The sequence below is a fragment of the Cyprinus carpio genome, chromosome B3 (assembly GCF_018340385.1).
Source record: "Cyprinus carpio isolate SPL01 chromosome B3, ASM1834038v1, whole genome shotgun sequence".
NCBI lineage: Eukaryota > Metazoa > Chordata > Actinopteri > Cypriniformes > Cyprinidae > Cyprinus > Cyprinus carpio.
Genome location: NC_056599.1, coordinates 18,519,230 through 18,547,227, shown reverse-complemented (window position 1 = coordinate 18,547,227; position 27,998 = coordinate 18,519,230). Strand labels below are relative to the sequence as shown.

Genomic DNA, 27,998 nt, shown 5'->3' with positions numbered 1-27,998 from the left:
CAGGAACTATTTGAGCTGTTCATGTCAGACTGGGGAGAGAGCTGTTGTAATAATGTAAAATATGTGAAAAATAATGTGTTTTTCAAACAACCTAGAATGAGAGCCTGTTCAAGTACACCCCCAAAACAAAATCAAGACCTTGTAAAAGAGCACAACAGGACCCCTTTAAGAACTTTGGAAAGAATATGCTTATTATAGTTACTTATAGTAATTTAATTGCAAATTAAATAAATGTTCAAAAACCACAGAGAAAAAAATATATACATACAATTTTATGTTTTACATTGATTTAGCTAGTTAACATGCCATCAGTTTGTGAATGAACGCAGCTGTTTTCGAGTGTGTCTCAAGAGGGCGCTGTAACCCTCTTCAGCCGCTAGATGAAAACCTGAACAAGACACGTCACGGAGATCACGTTGCCCAAAGAAGAGACAGGATTGACGAACACATGAAAACATCAGTGATTGTATGGGCGCTCTCTTTCCCGCTGAACACTGATCTATTCAAGGTGAGTAATTTTTCAGGTTAGTGACTAATATATCTGTTCGCGTTCATATGCTCGGCTGGCCGCGGTTTGTCTGGGTGAGTGGGCAGTAAAAGGTGCGCGGTAAAAATGCTATAATGCTAGTTTACCTAGCGACTGTGCACACAAGAGTTTGCGTGACCAAACATTTGGCTAGCACACAAGATCTGCGTGTTCCTGTTTTCACGGATAAACAGGTCAGCGATCTGTTTCTTTAATCGAAAAGTGATTAAACCGAATAGATTCTTTGAAACGAGCTGTTCTGAAGAATCACTTCGCTTGAATAAAAGTCGAGCATCATATCACTGTTGAGAAAACATTGCTTTTTATTGATAGAAATACTTTTCCTGTTTCACTATAAGACATGTCAATACCTGATACTTAGGGAAAATCTGTGTTAAGTCAATGTATCTGTCTGATTTCCGTATATATTTATTATTTAAATCCTAGGTGTTGACCACAGTCAAGTCCTGCACGCGCTTGGGAAGATGTCAGCCTCGGGCCAGGACCGAAGCAGCCGGTGGCAGGACATTCAGAAGGGCTTGCAGTTCATTCAGTAAGTGCTCAGAGTGTAACCCCCTGTGAGCATCCGCAAGTTTCGATCACGAAGAGACGACTACAGTGGCTTCAGATTGGGTTATAGAGGGGAAAAAGAGAGAAATAGCTTCAGGGTGACTTCATCCACTGATGTTTTATTTCTGTCCTATGTGGTTCAGACACTTTCTGGAATGCAAATTACACACAGCTTTAACCTCACTAATTCGTGACATGTTGTTTATCGGCAAATCTGTCATTGCACATGTTCTTTGCACCTGTGTTGTAATGGTTTCAGATCGTTTTCTAAATCTTCTACTCGATCGTAGGTCTACCCTGCCTTTTCCTGGCACTCAGGAGCAGTATGAGGTATGTGTTATCCACTCCCAATCAATCCGGCACTGATCGCAGTTGTGCATTGGATGTTTATATAATGCACCGATTCTTTGCTCTAGGTGTTCATCCAGAGTTTGGTGAGGAATCTATTTGGCGAGGGAAATGATGTGTTCCTTGAAGGCGATTGGGCACGATCTGTTGAATTGCACACAGAGGCCTTAAACATAGCGGAGTACGCGGGATCAGAGGACATCCTCATCTCTCAAAACCTGAGAGAGAAGCTTCATGCGAACCGTGCTGCATCCTACTTGAACATTGTAAGAATACGCATTCATGTGGACGTGCAACTTTTATTCAGCACGGATGTGTTAAATATATAAAAATTAAAAACAAATCAATCTATAATGGTACAGATCATTTCTATTTCAAATGTTGTTCTTTTCAGTTTTCTGTTCATTGAAGAATTCTGATGTCACATCTGATTGATAACCATAAAAATGTTTCTTGAGCAGCAAATCAGCAAATTACACTTTAAAATACAATATAATAGAAAACTGAATCACATATTTACTGCATTATTGATCAAATAAACACAGCCTTGCTATGCATAATAGAGTTATTTTCAGAATGTGAAAATCTAAAACTGTTGAATGGAAGTGTACAAGCAAGCAGTGGTTTTGCATGCAGTGTTTGATGAGTGCTTATGCTGCAAAGTTGATTGTTCCAGTTTTTTTTTTTAACTCACTGTAATGTGTTTGTGGTTATTGATGCAGGGACTGCACGATCAAGCCCTGGAGGACTCTGAAAAAGCTCTTCAACTCAACGAAAGCAACTACAGAGCACTTTACCGGAAAGCCCGATGTCTAAAAGAAATGGGAAGACATCAAGAGGCTTACGAGGTGGTTGCTAAATGCTCCATGGCAGTGCCTCAGGTCAGAGCACTTTACTCTTGGGTTTTAATCAAGCCTTTTCTCAGTACTTGGGTCTTCATGTTTCATTTGCCTTGCAGGATACTCATGTGATTGAAATGACCCAGGAGCTTGCCAAAATGTTGGGGTTGAAAATCCGTAAGGCTTATGTCAGAAGCAAGGTAAAAAAAAAAAAAAAAAAAAAGGGGGGGGTGTCTACTTTATAGCTAGTTGGGGAAAAAGTATTTAGTTAGAATAATCTGTTATAATTGGGCCAGGTATAATAAAGCTCATTATCCATATTTATTTGTCTCAGATCAGACTTTTTATCTTTCTTTTTTGAAATCAGCCTGCTTTAAATGTTTTGCCCGGTTCAAGTCTATCAGGAGCGGTTAATGATAAGGTAGGATGGTGTGTGTGTGTGTGTGTGTGTTTAAAATAATTAATTTCAGCAACCCTACTGAGCTGCTTTATTTCCCAACAGCATTCTTACAGTTCTTCGTCTGTGGAGGATATTGAAATGGGTAAGTCAGCGTATATCTACCATCAGTAATGTTTACTACTGGTCACAATTTTGGGTCAGTAAGATGATTTTTTTTTTTTTTTTTTTTTTTTTTTTTTTTTAGCAAGTTAATACTTTTATTCAGCAAGGATACACTTAAATAATCAAAAGTGACAGTAAAAACATTTATAATGTTACAAAATAATTATATATTTTAAATAAACTGCTTTTTTCTTATTCTGTTTATCAAAAATATAAAAAAAAAGCAATATATAAAAAGTTTTATAAATATTATATTATATTATAAAAATAGTAAGCGGTAGGGCTGTGCGATATGGACAAAAAAAATCTATCACGGTTTTTTGATCAATTTTGCGATTTCGATTTTAATCACGATTTTGACACACACAGACATGCTTTACAGTCATAAATGCATTCACTATAAATTTGAAACACATTTCTAAAAGAAAACCAATGAGAGCTTTATCAAAAAGTTGTAACATGCCTCTAGAACAGACATAAGTCAAAATAATCACTAAGTGAAGGTGTTACAAAATGTTTAGAGGTCCAGGGCTTTTTTATTTTTATTTTTTTGCCATGCATTGGTCATAGAGCTCATTGTAGCGGTGCCTCAGGTGCTGAAATATATTTATTGCTCAAGGTTCACACGTACTCCGTTTGCAGTGCGTATACAGTATGTGTATGCGGTTCAGAAGCAGCAGCGAGTGCGAGTTATTGTAACGCGAAAGCACATTAAAATAATGCGCCAGCGCAAATCTCTCCGCTCGCACGCAGATTTCCTTTGTTTTGTCACAAAACCAGACATGCGTGCTCAGATACATGCTGCTGACGCCAGGAGAGAATGTGCGCACTTAAAACGTGTCTCCTCTCTCTCACTCACTCACTCACTCACTCACTCACTCACTCACTCACAACTCTCTCTATGCTCATGCACTAGATATTCATTCTTTTCACACCTTTCTATTTCTAACCTTTTCTGTTCACATCTTTTACCGTGTGCAGTGTGAGCGTATTGATCCATTAACATGGGCTCGGAAAAAAAACGCATCACTAGGCATATGTCCAGTCTGTGCTGTTCTCGCGCTGCATTTAGGTGCGCTGCATTCTGATTGGATCGGATAGCATACTGCGGGAGGTCGGGACTGTGGAATATCGTGCTATAAAGCGATTTAGAAATCGTGCACGCTCAAATCGTGATTTTATTACGATTTCGATTAATCGCACAGCCCTAGTAAGCGGCACAACTGTTTTCACAACTGATTTCTGAACGATGGAACTGAAGTCTGGAGTAATGGCTGCTTTACCATCACAGGAATAAAATACACTAAAATATTTCCAAATAGAAAATGGTTAATTTAAATACTAATAATATCTAACAATATTGCGTTTTTGCTGTAAATTTAATCACATAAATAAATCAACAAAAAACAAAAACAAAAAACCCTTACAAACCATTAAATATTCAACTCAATCATGTGTATAATACAGTTTAAAAAATAAATAAATAAAAAATAAGCTTACCAATGCCTCCTTGTCTCCATAGAAGTGGAGCAGTCTATGCAGGGCACGGGCGGCCCGGTCCCAGTCAGCATGACATTGAGCTCTACAGTAAGTGAGAAGGAAGAAGTAGAGTCCAAGCCTCTTGTTGGTGTGATCTCACCTCCGGTCGTCCCGGTTGAGTCCCATAATCCAGAGCCTGTTCCCATGCCCATACACATGCCTCTGGTTAATGGAACCAGGCCCAGTGACTCTTACACAGTACCAGACACCCGCTTGGACTATGATACAGATATTATCGGGGATGAACTGGATGAGCTGTTGGACAGAGCAAGTCCTCCAGAATCGTCTTTGGTAAGCCTGAGAATTTTTGAGTGTGTACAAGACATGTTAATGTTTGGCTTTTATTTATTTATTTTTTTTCCCACCCAGGATATTCCCACAGTGGATGGACCTATTCCTTTACCGACCAGTATTGCTGTCAGTAGTTCGATACAGAGTTCTTTGCTCATGCCTTCTCACCTGGGCCATCCGTTTTTGAGTATGGCTTCACAGTGCACAGTAAATTTGCCCGCACTGTATCACAAGCCAATTTCATCGTATTCTCTTGGTCTGGACACATATTCATCACCTCTGGATTCATTGGATAGTTTGTCAATTTCAGAGTCTCCTACAGGTGCGTTGCTCATCATGGCTTCTTAGTAAGTAGGATCTTTATCCCAAAGTATGTTTTGGTTTTTATACATGCCCTTGGTTATGCATACCGTGCATGTGACACAATAGTAGCATAGTGCATATGCAGCTGAATTTTTTGCACTAATTTTGTCCATTAGTGTAGCAACACTGGCCATATGGTTTTGCAATAGAAAAAATAAACGATAACAATCTACTGGAGATGCAACAACATTAGACACCAGTGTTGAAATCTAGTATAAAATACGATTGACTTTTTTGTTGCTTAAAACTTCTAGAGAGAAAAAGTGCAGACATTGGATAAAGATACTTTTTAGTGTATATGTGTCAAGCGGCTCTCCACATGTTATCAAATGGCTTATATGTTAAAAAGGCTTTTTATATGTTAACAGACATACAGTACAAGTGGTCGTAACAATACAGAAGTATACTTTGGGCTTTGATCATCGCAACATACTTGCATCCAGGATCCAAAATTAGTCATTTGCCTCACCTAAAAATGAAATCAGATAATTTACCAGTACTAGTAAATATTTGTTACCCAGCAGTGTTAGGTTATTGAGCGTGTTTCCTGGTGTATTTGTGGTGAATGGCATGGGACATTGGTTCTCATTCACTAATAATTGCATGGATTATTCTGTATTTGTACGCACAAGAATATCTCAAGGAAAAAAAAAAAAACGTTTGTACGTACATGAATTTGTTCTTAAAGGGGTCATGAACTGAGAAACCAAAATTCCCTTGATCTTTTGACATATAAGAGGTCATTGTACTATAAAAACATCCTGTGAGTTCCAGAACTCAACTTCATAAAGATTGAAACTAAAAGACTGTGTCGACTATATTGGATCCGACAGTAATGTCGCAACACACAAGTGTGATTGACTGTTTCCATTACGTAGTCACTATTGCTTTATCTTTGATTACAGATCGTTTGATTTTTAATGTAGAAATCTGTATCTTTATAAGCGGACCTTCGAGAACAGTACAAAATAAGAAACAAAGGCAGTTCAACATGGTTCTGATGTTAGTAAATCTGAAGTATTGTAAATGACCGGCCGCGTGCAGGAGGTTAGTCATTTGCATAAAACACGGCCAAACCATCTCCATATAAAGGATTTCCGCTTCGCTTTCATTAAAGCCTTTCGTCACTCTCGCCCATGGAAGCTTGTTTTCATCACAGAATAAAACAAAAAAATAATTGCGACTTTATCTCACAATTGACTTTAAGTCAGTTGCGAGATGTGAACTCACAATTGTGAGATAAAAAGTCACAATTCTTTTAAGATGTCTTATTCTGTGGCGGAAACCAGCTTCCACACTCGCCCGATCCTCGTGCAATGCCAAGAGTGTCATTCTCTCCAGTTATTACAGTAAGCACCTCATACATGCCAGCTGTACATATCTTTTCTCACTCTTCCACTGTATATGATGGAATGTATTTATGATTAAATGAAACTGTATTATTTGATAATTATATTATTATAGAATTTATATATGGATCGTATAATTCAAATAATGCAACATAATTATAGGATGCTAGGATGAACTATAACTTTACACGATTATAAGACCGGACAGAGTATGTGCTTTTTGCATACATATGATATCAATTGTTCTTTTATTTATTATATATATATATATATATATTATATATATATATATATATATATATATATATATATTTATATTTTGTAAATTTAGAATAAATTTTATTACAAAATATATAGTGCTGTCAAACGATTAATCGTGATTAATCGCATCCAAAATAGATTTTTGTGTACATAATAAATTTGTGTGTACTGTGTATATTTATTATGTATATATAAATACACACACATGCATGTTTATATTTAAGAAAAATGTATGATATGTTTATATATTAAATATATTTATATATAATATAAGAATATAAATGTATATACATGTAAATATTTACAAAATCTATACTGTATGTGCGTGTATTTATATATACATTATATACAAAGCACACATAAATATATTATGTAAACAAAAAAACGTTATTTTGGATGTGATTAATCTCGATTAATCGTTTGACGATATTAGAAATTTTGGTGATTTGTTCTTAAAATCAATCGTAATCATACGCAAACTTAGTGAAGGAGACCCACTGTGTCATTAACTGAAATTGTAATAATGTATTAGCTTATATGGTTGATCCCATATATTTATGTGTGTGTGTGTGTGTGTGTGTAGTGTTTTTTTTTTTTTTTAAGTCATCAAAAATTGTTTACTCCCATTTAACTCTTAACAGGTTAATTTTGGATCCTTTGCTCATTTCTGTTTTCCCTTTTGCTTTTTTAATTCCTTATGGACCAGATAAACCTTTTAGCCAGCATCATTTTATGCCGGTAAGAGTTCATTTACATCAGTATGATAAACATTTTCCTGAACATTCAGCTGTGCTCTTTGGTTAATCTCAGTTATTTGCTCTTTCAGCTGAGCAATAGCGACATGTCAGTGCCAACCATTCCACCCATCGGCATGGGTTTCAGCACATCCGATGGGACATTTGCGCAGGATTATCCACCACAGTTAGACCTTGCCAAGAACCCACTTGCTGATACCCATGAATTTAAACAGGCCTGTTCCTCATGCTACATTAAAACTGGTAAGTGGCAGTCATGCAGGAGTGTTGCTAGGCAGCGTTTCCATTGTATGACCTTTTAAAGATGCAAACACTGAGGTTTTGCATTAGGTTCATCATCACTTGATTGTATTTACAGGACCTGGAGTGCTGGATTACGCTTACCTTCCAGAGGACCACAAATGCAAAAAAGATTTGCTTTTGGGAAGAACCAAACATTCTGAACTTCCAGCATGGAAACTTATTCGGCCGAGACCCACTAAAAACCAGTACATGGGGCCTTATTATATTTGCAAAGGTAGCTGCAGTGATCTCCTCTGAGGCTTTATTTTACAGTTTCACAGATTATTTACTAAAATACTCAACAATAATGCTTTACAGATGTGGCGATTGGACAAGAATGCCGGTATCTTGGCCATTGTACCTTTGCTTATTGCCAAGAGGAAATTGACGTGTGGACGCTAGAACGCAAAGGCTTCATCTGCAGAGAAAATCTGTGTGATCCTTATGGATCTAAACCTAAGATCAATTTGACTGTGCCCAAAATCTTACAGGAGCACCATGGGATATTTCTGTTCCTCTGTGAGGTAAAACATGCCATTGTTTCAATGGCTTGCTTATTGTAGCTATGACTAACTGGAGGTCAGCTGACCAAAATAAATCAAGTTTATGATTAGCCCTTTTTCCTGTTGGGAGATTTGTTTTCTAGCAGCTCACAGTGTGTATTTAACTCAGCTTCTCATTTCATCATGGAACTGGAATGACCTGTTTTAAGAGCATTGGATTTTTAGTTTCTCTGTTTGTTTTTCGTCATTGCTGAAATTTGCATTGGTTTAAAGTTTAAAAAAGCTGTACAAATATCTAACGTGTGTGACTTGGTCTCTAGGTGTGCTTTGATCACAAACCCCGAATAATCAGCAAAACCAATAAGGACAACCCCAGTCTATGCTCTCACCCAGTGACAAAGCATTTGTTTGAGGAAAAGAAGTAAGCGTCTTTTCACTAAATGTGCAGATTCATGCTTTGCAGTGAATGCAGTTGGTCTGAATTAATGACTTCATCTGACCAGATCAGGGCTGGGCAATATATTCAGTGTTGTTTTGTTAAACCATTAAATTTCCTAAACATTGTCAGTAGGCCAACTTCACACCCACACCTTGTCATGACTTGTTTGAGAGTTGGTTACTTTTCATTTTAAGATGTCCTTGTTACAGTGTAATTATACATGTTATATTAATAAACTACATGTATTTCCTTTAGGGTTAGGGTTTGGCTTAGGGTTACTTGCATGCAATTATGCATGATTTATTGTTATTATAATAGGAAGTGCATGTAACATTTAACAAGGACGCCTTAAAATCAAGTCTTCTGACATGATTACAGTAGTCACACTACATACAAATCTAGTGTTAGATAGTATTAATAATATGGTATGAAAAAGATCAATTATTAAAAAGAAAACTATAGAATAATATTAATAAAATATCTACGATTATTAAATTTCATTAAGCATTTAAAATGTGATTATTTTTAAGTGGTGGTTTCTCACCCATTCAAGCCATTTCAGAGCATAGACAACATAGACAGTCAAATATGCAGTTTAGCAGTCTTTAGTTTTATTTGGTCTAATATTTTTGTATAAAGCCTTTTAGGGAGCCAGGTAGTGATGAGATTTTTTTATTTTTATAGTCTGTATTGCCTGGCCCTAGGTTAGACCTTTTTAAAGTGATGTCGCATTAACCCTTTTTTTTTTTCTCTCTTTTTTTTTTTCCTCAGGTGCCTTGTACACTATTTAAGGGACAAAACCATCAGATACTCCAAAATCCGTCCATACTTCCCTCATTGCCAGATGGATCTGTGTAGGCATGAGGTACGGTACGGCTGCCAGCGAGAGGATTTCTGCTTTTACGCCCACAGCCTCATTGAGCTCAAAGTATGGATGATGCAGAGTGAACAAAGTGAGCTGCCTCTCGGGACTCGAGAATTATCCGACATGAAGGCTGACAGGAAACGCTTAACTGTTGTGTTGGTCTGTTTCAGGTATCACACATGAAGGTATTGTCCAGGAGTCAAAGAAACACAGAAATATTGAAACATCTATTCATCCTCACATACAAATTTATAAATTATACATGCGTACTCACAGATAGTATACCTGCGAGAGATGTCTTATGTCATTTTTGTGCCAATCCCATAGGAGCTTCCACCGGCCCTGCGCAGATTTGGGCCAGCTAACCTGAAGATGCAGTTTGTATGTGCTCAGTGTTGGAGGAACGGCCAAGTCAGCGAGTCAGACAAAAACAAGAAGTACTGCAGTGCAAAGGCCCGGCATCCGTGAGTCCAGATCATATGATCCAAAAATGGAAATTCTGTCATCATTTACTCTTAATTCTGTATCAAACCCCACATAAGTTTTCTTTGTGGAACACGAAAGGAGAAATGCTCATGAAAGTGAGTAGAAGAATGTGAATCCCCTTTGATTTTATAGGTTAAAATGGCTAGCACGTTCTTCAGAAATGTTCCTTTGTTTCATGGAAGAAATAAAGTCGTACAGTTTGAGTAAACGTCCTTTAATTCGCAAAACTGAGATTTTGAGTTCAGTATTCTGATAACATCTCATCATGTGTCACTTTCTGTGGACCAGTTGGTCAAAAGAGAGACGGGTGGTTCTGGTTAGCTCTATTGAACGGAAAAAGTGGACTACAGTTCGACCGCTCCCAACCAAAAAGCCTATTCCTGCTCAGTTTGAAGTAGGTGTAATATTTTTCTTTAATGCTAAAAAGGTTAACCCTTGTTTTTAATACAAACTCAAATGGATGTTTTTTTTTCTCTTGAATGATTGTTGTTCCTGCATGTTTGCAGATTTGTTTGCATGTGGCAGCTGGCAAAAAGTGTCAGTACATTGGAAACTGCTCCTTTGCTCACAGCACAGAGGAGAGAGATCTGTGGACCTTCATGAAAGAAAACAATGGTAAGTTCACTATGCATCTAAATGCATTACAGCCATTTAGGGACAATATATACATTCTATTTAATTTGATTGCAGAATTGTTGCTCAGTGTAAGTTTTGCTGTAGCTTAGCTTTATTGGTCGAAATTTTCAGATGATGGCTTACAATAGAGTGAGAAGTGTTATGTAGGTTTTTTGTTTGTTTAAATTAATGTTTAATTAAAATATCCTAGCTTGCATTTCCTCCTAAACCGCTTTCCTGTTCTGTTGATATCAGTCAATATTAACCAACAGTCCGATAGCTGTAAACTTATTCATACACTACTGTTCAAATCTGGGGTCAGGAATATTAAAAGGTTTATTAAAAAAATCTCTCATGGTCACCAAGGCTGCATTTATTTGATCAAAAATGCAGTAAAAGTGTAGAATATTATTACTGTAGGGGAATTTACAGTTAACCCAAGGACCAGGTAAGATGAATGAAGACCAGCAGTCAGAGATGCAATCAACTGTAGAAAAATAGTTTGTAGGCTGCTCTGCATACACTCTCAATACAGCAGTAAATATACTCTAACAGAGGTGCCTAGCTAAGTTATGACTTGGGCAAAAATAATTCTGATTGGTTAAATCGTAGGAAAACAGATGTGCATAAAGTTCAAAGCATATATCCGAAGGTTATTTAGGTTCACACGCAATGTGTCACTCCCAAGATGTATATGTGGCCCCCATGCATGTGTTCATATGCGTATTTCATCCTGGGTGCGGTTTCTGAATCTTCCTGGAGACCAGTCCTGCACAGACAGATACTAACACACACACAGAATACACAACTTCTTCAAGGCTGGGTTGTTCAAACAAAACCAATCACCAATAACTATCCCAAAACAAACATACATAAATTAATTACTCTCACCCAGATATTTCATACAAAAAACATTATTAATTATTTTCTAATGTTTAAAGATGAGAAATAGACTAAATGCTTTAATTGTAAATTGATCCTGTAGATGAGAGGCCCTAATGACCTCTGTGACCTAAGCTGTCATAGTAAGTTAGAAGAATAAATGTGTGTTTTAATGTGTTGGGTGCTTTTCTCAAACCAAGGAGAGAGCATGTTCCAGTGAGAAGACTTGTTTTATTCAACACTATTCTATCTTCACATGGGAAATCTTTCAAATCATTTCATATTTCAAAGAATAATATTAATCACCAACTTAATAAACCACGAAAGGATATATATTGAATCTGTTATGGATTCCATAATACACCGCTTCATTACCATTTCCATTTTCAATTGTAATTTTATTTTAAACTTTATTCCTGTGATGCAAAGCTGAATTTTCAGCATCATTGCTCCAGATTATTCTGATCCAGCTTTTTGAACACCTGGCCCTCAGTGCTGACAGATGCTGATGTTGTGACTGATTTATCATGCATCCCTTGTGTTTGTGTTTATGTAGTTGCAGACATGGAACAGCTGTATGAAATGTGGCTGCAGTCTCAGAAGCCGGGCTGGAGCGAGGAGAGCAGCAGCGCTACACGAGAGAACGGCAAACAGATTCACATGCCCACGGACTACGCTGAGGAAGTGGTATGGAAACTTGAGCAGCATTCATATTTCCACACATCATCATCACGCTCTTCTGACTCTGACACAACCTTGGTCTATCTTAGAGTGCCCTGTACACACAGATAAGTAAATGACAAAACGCTGACTGTCAAGAACAGCACACACACACACACACACTCAGGGCTCTGTTTTATCTCATGTTGGCATGCGTTTGTCTGTTCTGCTGCGTCTCTCTGTTTTCACTGTCTTGGACTACAGTTTGGTGTTTAAAGTAAAAATGGTTGCACTTAAAAATTCATCTCGACCTCTGCAATGTGTTCCAGGGCATTGTGCTGCCTCTAGCTGTTTAAACACGTCCCATATGTAAAATGAATAAGGTAGAGCAGTGGTTCTCAAACCTGTCCTGCACATTTTGTATGTCTCCCTCATCTATCACACCTGATTCAACTCATCAGCTCATCATTAGAGGAGACTGCAGGACATGAAGTGTGTGTGTCAGATACAGGGAGACATCCAAAACGTGCAGCGCTGGGGGTACTTCATGGAGAGGTTTGAGAACCACTGAGGTGGAGTATAGTGAGTGAATATTAATTGTGAAATACAGATATTGCTTTTGTAACCTTACTGGGAGCATTGTGTCGTAACTTAATAAAAATTCATGAGTCATGTTAGTTCTCCAACTGATTAGCAACTCAAGATCTGTATTTCAGGCAGTGAGTTTGACCTACTTGGCCAAATGTCAAATTATGCAATTAATATTCATGAGCAAATCCTTCACCCTTATAGGACTTTACAAGTAAATTACAGCATACAGACTATGAAAAATCATGAGGTGGTTCATGTTTAGCTTATAATTTGTATTAATATATTTAAAACGTATATTATGCAGTAAATAACCATTTTAAATTATTGAAGTTTTCATCTATATTTGAATGTTCGTTAACTAATAATCCTTGAAATATTTATATAATATTTGTTAATGACTAATAGAATTTATTCCAAAAAATTATAAATATACACCATCATTCAAATATTTGGGATCAGCAGGATTTTTTGAATTTTTATTTGGCAAGGACAAATTATTTGCTTTACCATCACTTTTGATTAATTAATGCTACAAAAGATTTTCAAATAAATGCTTTCTATTAATCAGATAATCCTGGAAAAAAATGCATTACGGTTTCCACAGAAATATTAAGCAGCACAACAGTTTTCAACATTGATGGAATGTTTCTTGATCAGCAAATCATCATATCAGAATGATTTCTAGAGAATAAAGTGACACTGAAGACTGGAGTAATGATGCTGAAAAATCAGCTTTACATCACAGGAATAAATTACATTTTAACAAATATTCATATGGAAAAATTATTTTAAAAAATATATATACATCAAGTTTTAAATCAAAAAAATAAAATTAAAAAATAAAAAAATAAAAATAAATAATATTACACATATACATATATAAAAATATATATATATATATATATATATATATATATCTATATATATATATATATATATATATATATTGCACATTTTCTTTTCTAAAAGCGACTGAATACATTCCTCAATCTCTTAATGCTGTTTCATCAGGCTGGGAACCATTGCTGGTTGTGTGGGAAGAACTGCAACAGTGATAAACAGTGGCAGCAGCATATCACCTCCGAGAAGCACAAAGAGCGAGTGTTCAACTCCGAGGACGATCAGAACTGCTGGCAGTATCGCTTCCCCACAGGAACCTTCAGAGTTTGCGAACGGTCAGTCTAGCACCACTCATATCACATGAACCCTTAACAGCCGTCGCTGACAGATTGGTTTCTACTCGCTCCAGGTTCCTGATGGGCACCTGCACGGAGGAGGAGCTTTGTAAGATGGCCCATGGAGATGAGGAGCTGAAGGAATGGAAGGACAGAAGAGAGTTCCTTTTGATGAAACTTGCCAAAGCCAGAAAAGATCACTTGATAGCACCAAACGATAATGACTTTGGCAAATATAGTTTTCTGCTTAAAGATATTAAGTAATGTTTTAATTAATCTGAATCTGTTAAAGCAGGGTGTTCCGGAACTATGATGTCTTGAGTTCAGTATTGAATCGGGCGAGCGTGGTGTGACTCTCCATTGAAGGAGGACATCCTCCTCCTTGGGTTTTCACAGAAAGCACAGAGCTGGCCTTGTGTTCATAGTAATCAGGCTTTGTTGCTTTTATCACCAGTTAAAAATAAACGCACCATCGCCTTTTATGTTTCTTTTATTAAATAGCACACATCAGATCACCTTTCAGGACTGGATTTTGCTCTTGAAACCCAACTGCAGAAGGCAAGAACTAGCGCATCTGAGATTCACGTGTCAAATTCCGCCTTTTTTCTTCTTAACCGCGGTTTGTTTTGGAATGTTGGGTCCTGAATCTCTGTTATTCTACATCCGCACCGAATTACTTTACTCTGTTGTGTGTTTGCTGTGTTAATGCCTATTGGTATAATATATGGACCAACATAAACACAATAAACTCGTATTCTTTTCAGTGTCTGTAGTTCCTTAAAGTAAATCGGCGAGGAAGTAATACCATAAGAGTGTATTAATGAAAACGGAAAACAGAAATTGGCATGCTGTAGTAGGCGAATTATGTCAAGACTTGTTTTATCCACTAGAGGGAGACAGAATAAGCGATACAGCTTCCATTATGGGCTGGATCTGCTGTGCATTCCCTGTAATAAATATTTCATTTCAATTTAAATGCTTGTTTGATCTAATAAAACTGGTGTATGCTAGTGTCTTTTTAAGTTATATTCAGCAAGCATGTGTTTAGTAAATCAAAGCAGTAAAATTACAGTAAAAATGCTTACAATGTTACCATTGATTTCTATTACAAATAAATGCTGTTCTTGAGCAGCAAATTAGAATTATTTCAGAAGGACTCTGGAGACTGAATTAATGATGCTGAAAATTCAGCTTTGCCACTCCAGAAATAAAATCAATTTTAAAATATATTCAAATGAAAAGTTACTTTTAACCAATTATTTCACTTTTTTTTTTCAAAATCTTACCAAGTTAAAGTATCAGTTAAAATCATAAATTTTAATGTTTATTTGTCATTCCAAATAAAAGACTTTGTTGACGCACAAGTTGCAAAAACTATTTGACAAACTAACTTTCAAGCAATACCGATGAATAGATTTTACACTCTGCACATGCTTAGAAATGTGTGGGTTTTTCTTCACAGTTCTGCACTGAACATAATGTGGATTGCCTTCATCTGAGCTTGTTAGATGCATCTAAAGTGTCCCCATCTGCCTTGTGTTGTTATACACTGGCAGCAAGTGATTACAATAAAGTACTGTGGCCATCTTATAGAGCTTTAACTTAAGAAAGAAAAAGAACCTTTGCATTAGGTGTTTTTGGACCAAAAACGGGAAGTGTTTCCAACACAAACAAACCAGTATGACTAATACATGCTATACTCTGAAACTAGGGAAATATACTGGGCTAACTTCTTTTGAAAGAAAACTGTCTATAAATGCTTATCACTTATGCAGAATATTTAAAAAGTTAACTGATGAGTTAGGACTTCCATTTAAAAGTTGCAAATGCATATAAAACTCACAATCAGGCATTTGCCTAGTAACAGGTTTTATTGTTCAGTACAGTCAAACACTGGACAGACACACTGGCTGGAGTGACAAGCTATATACTGAGTGCTTCACTCATGAAAGGTTGCTTTTCTCAAATATGCAGATTAAATTAACATGCATGTACTGTCCTTGTTTATTTCTGTATATTGAACAGTACATAATACACACGAAAAAAATCTCCCGACTTCAAATGTATGACAGAACCCAAAACATCAGCAACATCAATGAAATCATTTTAGCTTATTTCAGGCTTCATCATCTACTTCCCTATATGTCTGACTGTTGATTTTGCCCCATAGACAACATTTGCATGAATACTGTAGAAAAATAAATCATTTCTCTCACTTTCATCTTGCATGTACAAACAGCAAACACTGTGATATCACAAATACATTCGGAATTCATGAAACAAAAAATAATACTATGAAGGAACAGGTTAAAAACACGAGACAATGACTTTTTTTAGTATCCAGTTATGCATTAAGCCATCTATAAAAATAATATCTATACTTTCAAATGATTTCCCGCGATGCAGAAATGTGCTCAACCATGAAAAACGAACGCCTCTGGGGTCACAGTAATATAATAAAAAGACCTCAGTCATTGGCTTTCGTTCTTATTGTGGTTTCCCAGCAGGTTTAAACCAGAATCAGCAAACGCAGTTTACAAAATCACTTGTATGTCACATTAAAGATAAAAAGTGCTAATGAAACCATGATTCTAAACATGTCTAAATATAATGTAAGAGCTTTTAAAAGCCAGTTTACATAATTTGGCAAGTTATGGTATCCTGAAATACTTATTTGTAATGAAAAACGTTTCTTTTGTATTGCAATTCAACATTTAAAAATAAAGGTTCAAAAAGGGAGTTTTCACAGCAATGCCATAGAAGAGCCACTGTTTTTGTTTCCCAAAAAACATAAGTGAACAATTCTTAAAATAACTGTTTTTTTTACTATAAAGAACATTTTGTGTAATGGAAAAATTCCATGGATGTTAGAGGTTCTTCATGGAACCACAGATATGCATAAAGAACCTTTATTTTTAAAAGTAAATGGAATGAACTGGATGAAAAACTTGACATGGTTTTGAAGTCAGTCCATTAAAACTCATGTTGAATTTCTTAATCCCAGAGCCAGCTCTGGATGAAAAAAATAAAATAAAGTAAAAACACCACCAAAGAAATAAGAATCATTTTGATTTCGCTTCAGAACGCAGTTACGGCTTTACAAACAGCACTGCACAAAACACTGACAGTCATCGATTTCACATTATAAAAGGGCTCTACCACCACAACATGGGCGGGGAAAAATCAAGTCAAAGCAACTAGACAACTGCATGCACTAGGTTCATTTCAATGTTGATTGACACTGTAAGGTTTAAAACTCTTTAAAACTGACAGAGTCTACAAACACGACACAGTATGCATTGTGAAGGGAGATGAGAGGACTTAGGTGTGGCTCTCGGTGCCATTAGGGGTGAGCTTGGTCTTGTGCTCCACCCGCGGGCCTTTAGCCGAATACTGCACCAGCAAGAAGGGCTCCTTGGTTTCACCTTCACCAACAATGCTTTCCTCGTCTTCAGACTGACTGAGGCGCTGCAGCCGCAAGTAGCACCAACAACCCAGAATTAAAGCCCCCAGTGCGGCAATGGCAATGAGTATTACAATAATTGTGACGACCCCGGTGGTGGGGCTATGGTCTGTGATAGACATCCTGTCAGTCAGAAGTTCAACAGCAGGCCTTCAGCCGTCCACGAGAGGCAGTTCTGCAGAGTTTGTGTAGGTCAGGGCTACATCTGAAAGACATTACAACCAGGATTATTCCTCAATAAGCACACATTCTGAGAAGCTTCCTGAACATTTTCTCACTAGAGATATTAAACGGCTTCAAAACATTGCTTTATGAAGCATCGAAACCTTTGCAAATTGTTCCTTTCAAAGCACTTACCAAACCGCCAAAATCATGTGATTTCAGCCATCTAGGCTTTGTTACATCATAACAGTTCAGACATTTCTCTAGTAATCCCTATAACCACATGAACCAGTGTCTATATTGCTTTACCTAAATTTGTGGACATTTTAATGATAAATCAGACAAAACAAACCTAGTTTAATAATAACACATATGAATGGCATTACATGATTTGTTAATAGTATGTATCAGATTAAGCTTCCAATAAAACACTTGCAGTTGGTTTGTAAAGGGTGTTTTTGAGCATGTTGGCCTGAGTTTTCGTGTGTCGTTTCGAGCAGTGAATCGTTTTGCTCAGTAATTGGTTCAATTGATTCGAAGTTTCGAAACGGTTCGTCTCTCCCATCGTTAGTTCTCACTCATTCTTGAGAAATTGGAGGAACAATTTCATACAGCTTTACCAGCAGTCACTGCTCAGGTCATGGTTTCCTTCAAGAAGCCACAGGTTATGCAACGCTATAAGCATCTTGCCCACGCAACAAAATGTTAAATGCGCTCGTGCTTGAATTGATTCGAGAGGCACGAGGCCCTTCCGCTTGCACTAACGCGAGCTCGCTACAACGCGTTACAACGTTAATTCAACACACAGCTAACTATCTACTGCAGCAAATATCGTTGCAGTCGTTTATTTTTTATTTATTTATTGCCCAAACGGAAAGACAGCATTCATTTGCTCCCAAACAGTAGTGATTTATATGCGATCTACACGAGCCCTGAAAGGAACAAACCGTTTTTTCTTAACAATTACTGACATAAAATTAAGAAAAAGGATCATTTAAAGTGAAGCTTACCAAAGCCAGGCCGCTTTTTATCAGAGAATAACGCTTATGTACGTTTTGCAAACCATTTCGTGCACTGGCGCGAGCTGACAGCTGCATAAACACTCCGTCTGTCTCCAGAGATCCAGCTGTTATGTTATATACAGTAACATCGAAAGCCAGTCGCTTACATTTCTAGCCCGAGCAGATAAATAAATAAATAAATATAGCTTGTCACTGTACAGGAAATGAGATCAGGGCTGAAAAAAGGGAAATATCCAATCACATAGCCTAAAAGCAATGCTGTTTATAGAGGAGGTGCTCTGACAGCGGATGTGAAACAGATGGTCTTCCTATGCGCGGCGTTGGTTCTGCATTCACAGACAAATGGAAAGAGATTAATTCATGTATTTGTTTGTGAATGTGAAACATTGCATATTGCTAAATCGTACCACGTACAGACACGCACATGTTTTGCACTGATCGATAAGTTCTGCAGAAGCCATTTTCACTGAATAATATGTGAGAATGATAAATACAGAAAAGGCAAAACACACACCATTTTAATAATATTAATTAAAATAAATTAATTTTATTATACAAATAATAACATACCAAATGTTTTACTTTTTTACTTATAAGACTTTCAAAGAGTGGACGTGAAAATGCACTTTTTATTTATTATTATTATTATTAAGTATTATTAGGTATTTATTATTATTATTATTTTCTACTACTGAAATTTTATACATATGCATGCACTTGCAAATAAACTTATTTTTATTTAAAAAAAAACAGTAATAAAAAGAAATTACACATACGCTAGCCAGGCCAAAAGTTATGTTATTCATATAAAAGTTGTTTAATATAAATTGTTAACCAACAATAGGATACACGATAGACACATAGACAAAGCAGTTGCTAGCCGAACTGAGTTAAACTACGTGAAAATACACGCTCAAGCCTGCCGCACTGTGGTTTTCTGCGCGTCTAATCGCGCATTTACGGTATGGATGCTTGGAGCGGTCAAAATGGATGGAAAAACGTTCAATTACGAACCTTAAAATTTAAAGGGTTTCAGTTCACCCGTAAACCAAATTGAAAATTCTGTCATTTTTTTTATTAATCACCCTCGTGTCGTTTCAAACCAACGTGAAGACCAAGTCGTTCATCTTCGGAATCAGTTGTTTTTTAGTAATTGGTTTGAAAAACGATTATTTAACTCAGAAGGTCTTTTTTAAGTGGAATCTGGATAGGCTCAATTTAATTTTCCAGTAACTCCCAAAGAATTCTGTCTGACCCTCCATAGGGACTCTGTAGTTCATCCAGCAGCAACGCAACTGATTTGACCACATGTTCAGCTCCATAGTACAGGAAGAATGTGTAGCAAGGGAGATCTGTGAATTAATCCATGTGACATCACCCACCCCCCAGGGACATCCCTGTGCCCTCCTTCTCAGAATTTCCTCAACAGCTAAAATTCTCTAATGTTATCCATTGCAGTCATGCTTGACAAAAAGATGGCCGTGTACGACGCATAGAAAACTAATCCAAACTAAAGAAGGTCCAAATGCAGGATTTAGGTTTTTCATGCATGACAGGCCGCCACATAAGCCGCAGAGAAAGCTACTACACTATATAGAAAAAGATAATAATTTCAGAAGCACAGATGTGATTCTGCTACCAATCTGGTCCAAATGCAGGATTTAGGTAATAAAAAAAATTTAATTCCAATTGCCAAATAACATGCCAAATAATGCCCACCTGCTTGCTTTTCTGTTTAATTTAACAGTGTTTTTGTGAACATAGGCTAAACTTTATTAACAAATAATTGTAACACCTTACAATAAGGTTCGATTAGTTAATGTTAGTTAATGTATTAAAGTGTATTAACGGGGCCTGCAACTACCATATATATATATATATATATATATATATATATATATATATATATATATATATATATATATATATATATATATATGTATAATGTACAAAAAAAGTATTCACAAAAATTAAAATCAATATTCAAGTCATAAAAATATCCTGAAATTGTATTAGCTATTTATGTCCTGATGTAAAATAGCAGTAAATAACTATTCTGATGTAGCTTTATGGTCCTTTTAGGGTTAAAGTACGTTAATATTTTGGGCAATCTATTGAAAGTATCAGCAAAAGTATAAAGAAAACGCCGTCATGACAGCTTCTTTCCATCTATTTTGACCGCTCCCAGCACCCATACCGTAAGTGCGCGATTAGACGCGCAAAAACAAAGAAAAGTGCTTAGAAGTGTCTACACTGCCAGAAAAATAAAGACGACGACAAAGAAAAGTGCAGCTGGCTTGATCGTGTATTTTGACGACAGACCTGTACGTCATGTGACCAAACACGGAGCTTGGAAAGTCTGTCTCACATTTAACAAAAAAAAAACAAACAAACCTCTCAGTCGCATTTTACTACATCTATCGAGGTATACATATTGGCGTTATGTACAGCTCTAGTGATATAACGTGTCCAGTTTTGGTCTGCTCATAAGAGAGTTCAGCCCGCCCATCTCTGTTGCGGAAATACAGCGAGTGCGTAACAAAATAAAGAAGCAGGAAACGTTTTTTTCGGATCATTCCGTGTGTTTCCAAGAAAACGACGAAACCCGTAAGTGTTATCTTCCAAGCTATTTTTGCTTTGTTTTGAACGAGCGTCGCCTTATCGTTGTAAGCCTACCGACTCTGAGAACTTTTATTGCTCGTGTTGAAGGTGCTATTTGTAGTTTGCATGTATTTCAAAAGCGCATGAGATTGCCTCAGATAAGTAAAGTTCCGTGACGAATTGGGCAAGACTATGACTATCGGTACAATATAATAACCTTATATTTACTAAGAAGCTATGTTTTTTTTAAAATGTTTTTAAAGCACCCATCGAGGCCATGGCAAGCGCACCCCCATTGGAGACATCCACACTTGTGGGATACCCGCCTCCTCCCTCGTATGAGGAGGCACTGGGATCAAACCCACAGTACCCACCGATGCCCTATGCTCCGGCTCCGGCTCCAGCTCCAGCTCCAGCTCTGGATATGAAGACATCTGTGCCTCCGTATCCAACACAAGCCTACTGCCCCATGTATCCACCACCACCAGCCCAACAAGGTCAACCTGTCACCAGTCCTGTTGGTAATGGCCCTAATTCCACCGTGGCTTTTTCTGATTACACATTTTAAACTCGTGTTTACCAAAAAAAAAAAAAAAAAAAAAAAAAAAAAAGGTTGTATACATCACTCAAAAGATAAGAAATAATGTAGAGATTTTTCTAAAGACTAACCTGGTCGACTTCTGTCCCATCGACTGGTGGTGCTGTTGATTGTCCACGGAAACCACCTCGGACAAGCTGAAAACAGAAGCTGGTTGAACCTGTTTTTTCCTGTTGAACCCCTAGCATAATTAGGTGTTGTTGTTTTTTTTTTTTGCGTTTTCAGGCTTGGCAAGTAGTTTCAGATTTGCATTTATCCTGTTGGCCTCACTTCTTTTACATGCATATTTGTTTTATTTATAATTTGTTTAAACTAGAAAATAAGTAATTAAATTAATAAAGCAATTCATTTTTAATATTTATTTATAATTTATTTAAATGTAAGCAATTGTTTCTTTTATAAAAGGAATTACTTTTAATATATATCATATTTTTCATTTTTAAAAAGAATGTATTCATAATTTAAACAATTCTTTGAATTTGCCTTTAATATTCTCCAAAACTATAAAGTACAGTGACTTAAAAACTAATACAGTAAGGGTCAGGGTCACTGTGAACAGGAATCAATTGAAAGAATGAGCAAACCTATAAAGAAAATATTTTTTATAAGTGTTTGAAAATGGGACGTGATGTGAAAATGCTAGAATGCTCTTTTACGATTGGGGTGAATTTGCCTTTCATTTTATCCAAAACTATACAGTAAAAATACTTGAGAATTGTTTCAGTAATAGACAGGTTCACTCTGAACAGGAATAAATTGCAAGAATGAGCATTAAGGAAACCCGTTAAGGAAAGATTTTTACGAGAAAGTGATTTTATGAGTAAGTTTGAGAATGCACGTTGATTTATTTTGAGTGATTTATTTAAAATTATTTAAATGTAAACAACTATTTAATTTAATTTTTCTTTATAAAAGGAATGTTTTAAATGTGTGTGTGTGTGTGTGTATATATATATATATATATATTATATATATATATATATATATATATATATATATATATATACATACAGGTTCTTGTCATATATTTAGAATATCATCAAAAAGTTGATTTATTTCACTAATTCCATTCAAAATGTGAAACTTGTATATTATATTCATTCATTACACACAGACGGATATATTTCAAATGTTTATTTCTTTTACTTTTGATGATTATAACTGACAACTAAAGAAAATCCCAAATTCAGTATCTCAGAAAATTTGAATATTACTTAAGACCAATACAAAGAAAGGATTTTTAGAAATCTAGGCCAACTGAAAAGTATGAACATGAAAAGTATGAACATGTACAGCACTCAATACTTAGTTGGGGCTCCTTTTGCCTGAATTACTGCAGCAATGCGGCGTGGCATGGAGTCAATCAGTCTGTGGCACTGCTCAGGTGTTATGAGAGCCCAGGTTGCTCTGATAGTGGCCTTCAGCTCTTCTGCATTCTTGGGTCTGGCATATCGCATCTTCCTCTTCACAATACCCCTTAGATTTTCTATGGGGTTAAGGTCAGGCGAGTTTGCTGGCCAATTAAGAACAGGGATACCATGGTCCTTAAACCAGGTTCTGGAAGCTTTGGCACTGTGTGCAGGTGCCAAGTCCTGTTGGAAAATGAAATCTACACCAGGTGTGTTCAATATTGAACCTTTTCACAATATTCTAATTTTCTGAGATACTGAATTTGGGATTTTCCTTAGTTGTCAGTTATAATCATCAAAATTAAAAGAAATAAACATTTGAAATATATCAGTCTGTGTGTAATGAATAAATATAATATACAAGTTTCACTTTTTGAATGGAATTAGTGAAATAAATCAACTTTTTGATGTTTTATTCATCATTTAAACCATTCTTTAAATAAATGTTTAATATTTAATTTTATATATAATTTGTTTACATTCAAACAATTAATTTTTCTTTATAAATGTTTAATATTTAATTTTATATATAATTTGTTTACATTCAAACAATTAATTTTTCTTTTATATAAAAGATTATATTGAAAATAAAAATATTTTGTCGGCTAGATCTTACATTACATATTTTAACAGAAATACATTCAATAAAAATAATTTTCTTAGCCTTACATCTATTTACCATGTTAATTATTATTATAATTTTTTAATTAGTTTCTTTGGTAAACATTTTGTAAACAAAGCAATTCCATCGACTAAAATCTACACACACTGGGCCTCATTCATGAAACACGAGCAGAATTTTTTTTTGTGTAAATCGTTCGTAAAGCTGTTCTGACGTAAACTTTCAAATTCATGAAAATGTTTGTATTTTCAAAATGTTAGTTGATAAGAAAGAAATGAACACCTGCTCCCTACACCGTGTAAATGGTGCGTAAAACGTTCTGTGTTCTTTTTGGCAAACTGATGAGACTGAATTCTGATGCACTGCCATAATAATTACAAGTTCATTTGCCCTTGCCCTCTTTTTGAATTTTATTATTTTTTATTTTTTTAATCTGTAATGAATTCATTAATTTTTTAATTTTAATTTATTTATTTATTTTTGCAGCTGAGTTGTTAATTGTAAAAGGCAGTGCTCGTCACTGTCACTGTTTACCCGGCCGTAAATAGAGGAGGGACGGGACAAATACCGAAACATCCTACTTGTACAACGACTGCCTACAATAATTTTGGTTTGACTGTATATTTAATTTTTACAGAGAAGACTATGCAGTGCTATTTTAGATTTGATTATTTGGTTTCTGCACCTGGACACCTACAAACTTGAAAAAAACTTAAACAGTGTGTAAATAGCACAAATAAATAAATACAAATTAAACAATTTCAAACAGGACCCACTGGTACAACCTGCACGGGGCCTCACAAACCTCAGCTAATATAATAAAGCAATATAACTGCTTTATTATATTTAGTAAAATTCTTAAAAATTAGATACTAGTAGGCTAATACGTTGCCGCCGTTAATATTCCATACCATAGCAACTAAAGCGTCTCAGCTGGAAAAACGCTGTGCCACCAAACCATTCTCAAGCACCACCAGCCGGTCGTTTTAAGAAGAGCGCCTGACATTTTTCCAGCTGGCTAAAAACTCTTTGGTGGTCACACATTATTGAATATTTATTGTTAGGCGTATGGCCTATTAGTCTTTTTTTGCATCTATGCAATATACTGGAGCCAAAGAAAAAGTAGACCAGAATATTCCACAGCGTTCCTGGACACGCAATTTTCGTAGCTGTAATTCATAGGCGGGGATTATGCTAATTGTGAATGAGTGTGCACGAGCGCCCTATTTACGAATGATTGGACTTCAGTAACATACACAGGCTTAACTATCAAATCGGACATTTGCAAAGAGTTTGTGAATCCGGAGGAGAGTTTTCGGGAAGGTCTGTTTTACGCACAAATTACTCCGAATTTACTCCTATATTTACGCAAGTTTCATGAATGAGGCCCACTGATTCCAGCACATCCTTTTTGTTAAGACCCTGATATTCAAACAGTTCATGTATAAGAAACCTATGCAGCACAGTATTTCTAAGCGTTCTTGTTTTTGTACCGTAGTATCTGTGCAGACCGTGTACGTTCAGCCTGGTCTGGTGTTCGGGAGTGTCCCAGTGCAGGCACATTGCCCAGTATGCTCACAGAACGTGATAACTCGCCTGGAGCATACATCAGGAGCATTAGCTTGGCTCTCTTGTGCAGGCCTGGCCATCTTTGGGTAAGATGAAACATTACATAACATACACTCTTATGGTTTTCTTCTTTCGCACAAAGACATTCCTCTGATTGTTCTGTTCTTACCTCTCATGTTCTAGTTGTATCTACGGCTGCTGCCTGATTCCCTTCTGTGTGGACAGCCTGAAGGATGTGATACACCACTGTCCGAACTGCAGCAGCGTTTTAGGAGTCCACAAGAGAATCTGAAGCAGCTGCAGAACATGTGAATGAGTTGTGTAACATGCCACTTTGCGTTTATAATGGGGAAAAGTTACAGTCAGTTCATTCCTTAGCAATAATTAATCTCATATCTGTGCCACCGACAAACTTGACAAGTATTCAAACATATGCGCACACACACACATATATACTTTAACATACTTGTCTTTTCATTGTAAACTGTGATTTGACCAAAAACTAACTTTAATCTTTTTTTAAATAATTATATCACAATTGTGAAGAAATCTTTGTAGCATTAGATTTATGCATAAATATTGGAATTATTTTCAATTCTTCTTTCTGTAATCAAACTGAAGTAGAGAGATATTATAGAAATAAATATGTATATGCTTTCGCACTTAAATGCCCTGTATGTTCTGCATATGTAATGCAATTTCTGTTGGTTCCATCTGTTTACTTGTCAAATATTATAAGTGCTGCACGAGAATGAAAACAAATGCATCAGTCTCATGAAGCAAACGAGGATCTGCTGGAGATCTTCTACTTCATAGATCCAGTTTTTCCTGTGAATCAAAGCATTTTCAAAAAGATCTGTCATCTGTGTGACTGGATGACACCAATAACCATGACATATTTACCTGTGGAAAAAAAATAATAATTCTGAGAACTCCCAAGAGCATGCAGATTCTGACTTAGTGGACTGTTCGCTCACGTGACCTAAATTATATTCATGAGTTGTGTTTTTGTCATTTGGAACATAGATATGTATCTAATACGCAATTAACTAAACTAACCATATTTTATTCACTTTTTGTAAATTTTTCCCTTTGTCAACAAGGAAACAGTGAAAGTATGTGCTTGAACATCAGAAAAAAAGGTTGTCCTCAAGAAGCCTAACTAACTGTTATAGGAGCTGCATTTAAAAAAGGCTACTATACCAGGGCTCGGGCAGGGGTTTCCTTTGGACACAATGTTAATGCCGCTGACGACAAAGCTGCTGGTGTTGTGTCGAAGTCTGTTTCCCGTTCAGTGTTGCCAACTAATTTTCAGGGGAAGTTGCTAAAGGAAGGTTGATTTGTTGCGAAAAGTTGCTAAATGATGTTGTGATGTCATTGCGTGATGACGTCATTACACAATCACAACGCAAAATTGTCAAATCTCAGCAAAAACAAAAATATTTTATATGTTAATTTAGATTTGTTCGTAACAATATAAATGCATAATATAATATTAAAATATAAATAACTATTTTTAAATACATAGAATTATCGAAAACTTACACATTTTTGAACGATTACAATTTAAGTTTTTTTATTATTATTATTATTATTAGCTAGTAAAAAAGTAAATTACACATTCTGAACAATTATACTTAACTGTCACCCATCCCCTCTGTGGGACGCCCAAGTTTACTTCACTATTTTACAATTAAATCCAAATCTAATCATGACAAACTATTTATCGTTGGAAATGTTTAAGACTCCGAAATAGATACTTTACCACTGTATTGGTTAAAAAATATGTAGGAAAAGTTATAGATTAATTTATGACAAGACTGCACCTCAAAAATCTACATAACAGGAGTTCTGACCTTTGTCACAAAAAGTCTTCTTCCTTGCCTTTTTTTCTGTCACACTTTAGAAATCATCAGAAATTACATATCAATCGAAAACTTAAAATCTCAAAATTCATCCTTTGAAAACCATTTTAAAATCAGACATTGCATTACCATGAAAATGGTACATCAATATCACGTTACAAAATGTTTTCATTCATGAATTATAAAAATTTAAGTCTGGATAGCACTTTCAGGTCTATGTTCAAAAATGTGAGTGACAATTAAAGGGGTCATATGATGCAATTTAAATTTTTTTCCTTTCTCTTTGGAGTGTTACAAACTCTTGGTGCATAAAGAAGATCTGTAAAGCTGCAAAGACTAAAGTCTCAAATCCAAAGAGATATTCTTAATAAAAGTTTAGACTCATCCACGCCCTCCTAAAACGGCTCGTTCTAACACGCCCCCACATCTCTACGTCACTATGTGGGAAGATTTGCATAAAGCCGCCCAAATGTTCACACAAAGAAAGAAGGTGTAACTTTGATTCTCACTGTTGCCACTGCTGCCATGTTGTGGAGACGCTGTGTGTTTTATTGTGAAAGCAAAACTACTTTGTTTGATCTTCCAAAAGATGACACAACTAGAAATCAGTGGTTAAGTTGTATTTACAACACTGTTCCAGAACAGTTCAACCCAAATATTCAGATGTGTGCAGCACATTTTATGAAGGATTGTTTCCTGATCCTGGGAGAGAAGACTAAAATGCCGTCTGTTCTGACTCACAGTCTGTAAGTATGTTTTCATATGTAAAGGATTCGCCACTGATGA

The 27,998-nt window shown here is 36.0% G+C and overlaps 3 protein-coding genes across 6 annotated transcripts; 2 read left to right on the top strand and 1 right to left on the bottom strand.

The window, feature by feature from the left end:
• The first annotated feature begins 356 nt into the window (after positions 1–356).
• LOC109054682 (zinc finger CCCH domain-containing protein 7A-like) lies at positions 357–14,664 on the top strand. Its single transcript, XM_042720069.1, is given in 23 exon segments — positions 357–508; positions 974–1,079; positions 1,387–1,426; positions 1,513–1,710; positions 2,167–2,325; positions 2,403–2,483; positions 2,651–2,704; positions 2,786–2,825; positions 4,368–4,675; positions 4,754–4,997; positions 7,355–7,386; positions 7,475–7,646; positions 7,762–7,920; positions 8,004–8,209; positions 8,509–8,609; positions 9,399–9,580; positions 9,663–9,719; positions 9,722–9,956; positions 10,267–10,372; positions 10,485–10,593; positions 12,032–12,162; positions 13,738–13,901; positions 13,976–14,664. Coding segments are annotated over 22 exon segments (3,036 nt in total). The 5' UTR covers positions 357–508; positions 974–1,011; the 3' UTR covers positions 14,166–14,664.
• Positions 14,665–15,753: 1,089 nt separating this feature from the next.
• LOC109054681 (stannin-like) lies at positions 15,754–21,842 on the bottom strand. 4 transcript variants are annotated; one of them, XR_006154194.1, is made up of 2 exons: positions 18,537–19,024; positions 15,754–17,569 (listed from the first exon to the last, which is right to left on the bottom strand). XR_006154194.1 is itself a non-coding variant. In XM_042720073.1 (2 exons), exon 2 carries the CDS (start codon positions 17,484–17,486, stop codon positions 17,223–17,225), a length of 264 nt encoding a protein of 87 aa, XP_042576007.1. In that variant the 5' UTR covers positions 17,487–17,569; positions 21,819–21,842; the 3' UTR covers positions 15,754–17,222. The 4 variants fall into 4 exon arrangements, 3 of the variants coding, with proteins under 3 accessions (XP_042576007.1, XP_042576006.1, XP_042576005.1); XM_042720073.1 differs by lacking the exon at positions 18,537–19,024 and adding an exon at positions 21,819–21,842; XM_042720072.1 differs by lacking the exon at positions 18,537–19,024 and adding an exon at positions 18,147–18,439.
• On the top strand, positions 20,814–26,419 carry LOC109054695 (lipopolysaccharide-induced tumor necrosis factor-alpha factor homolog). The gene is made up of 4 exons (XM_042720070.1): positions 20,814–21,155; positions 21,413–21,670; positions 25,277–25,433; positions 25,531–26,419. Exons 2-4 carry the CDS (start codon positions 21,427–21,429, stop codon positions 25,637–25,639), a joined length of 510 nt encoding a protein of 169 aa, XP_042576004.1. The 5' UTR covers positions 20,814–21,155; positions 21,413–21,426; the 3' UTR covers positions 25,640–26,419.
• The last annotated feature ends 1,579 nt before the right edge of the window (positions 26,420–27,998 follow it).

Excerpts from the sequence above, each read along its gene's own strand:
- LOC109054681 (XM_042720073.1), bottom strand. The coding sequence starts at position 17,486 with ATGTCTATCACAGACCATAGCCCCACCACCGGGGTCGTCACAATTATT.
- LOC109054695 (XM_042720070.1), top strand. The coding sequence starts at position 21,427 with ATGGCAAGCGCACCCCCATTGGAGACATCCACACTTGTGGGATACCCG. Across the intron at positions 21,671-25,276 it reads ACCTGTCACCAGTCCTGTTG|TATCTGTGCAGACCGTGTAC; the intron begins GTAATGGCCCTA and ends TTTGTACCGTAG. Across the intron at positions 25,434-25,530 it reads GCAGGCCTGGCCATCTTTGG|TTGTATCTACGGCTGCTGCC; the intron begins GTAAGATGAAAC and ends CTCATGTTCTAG.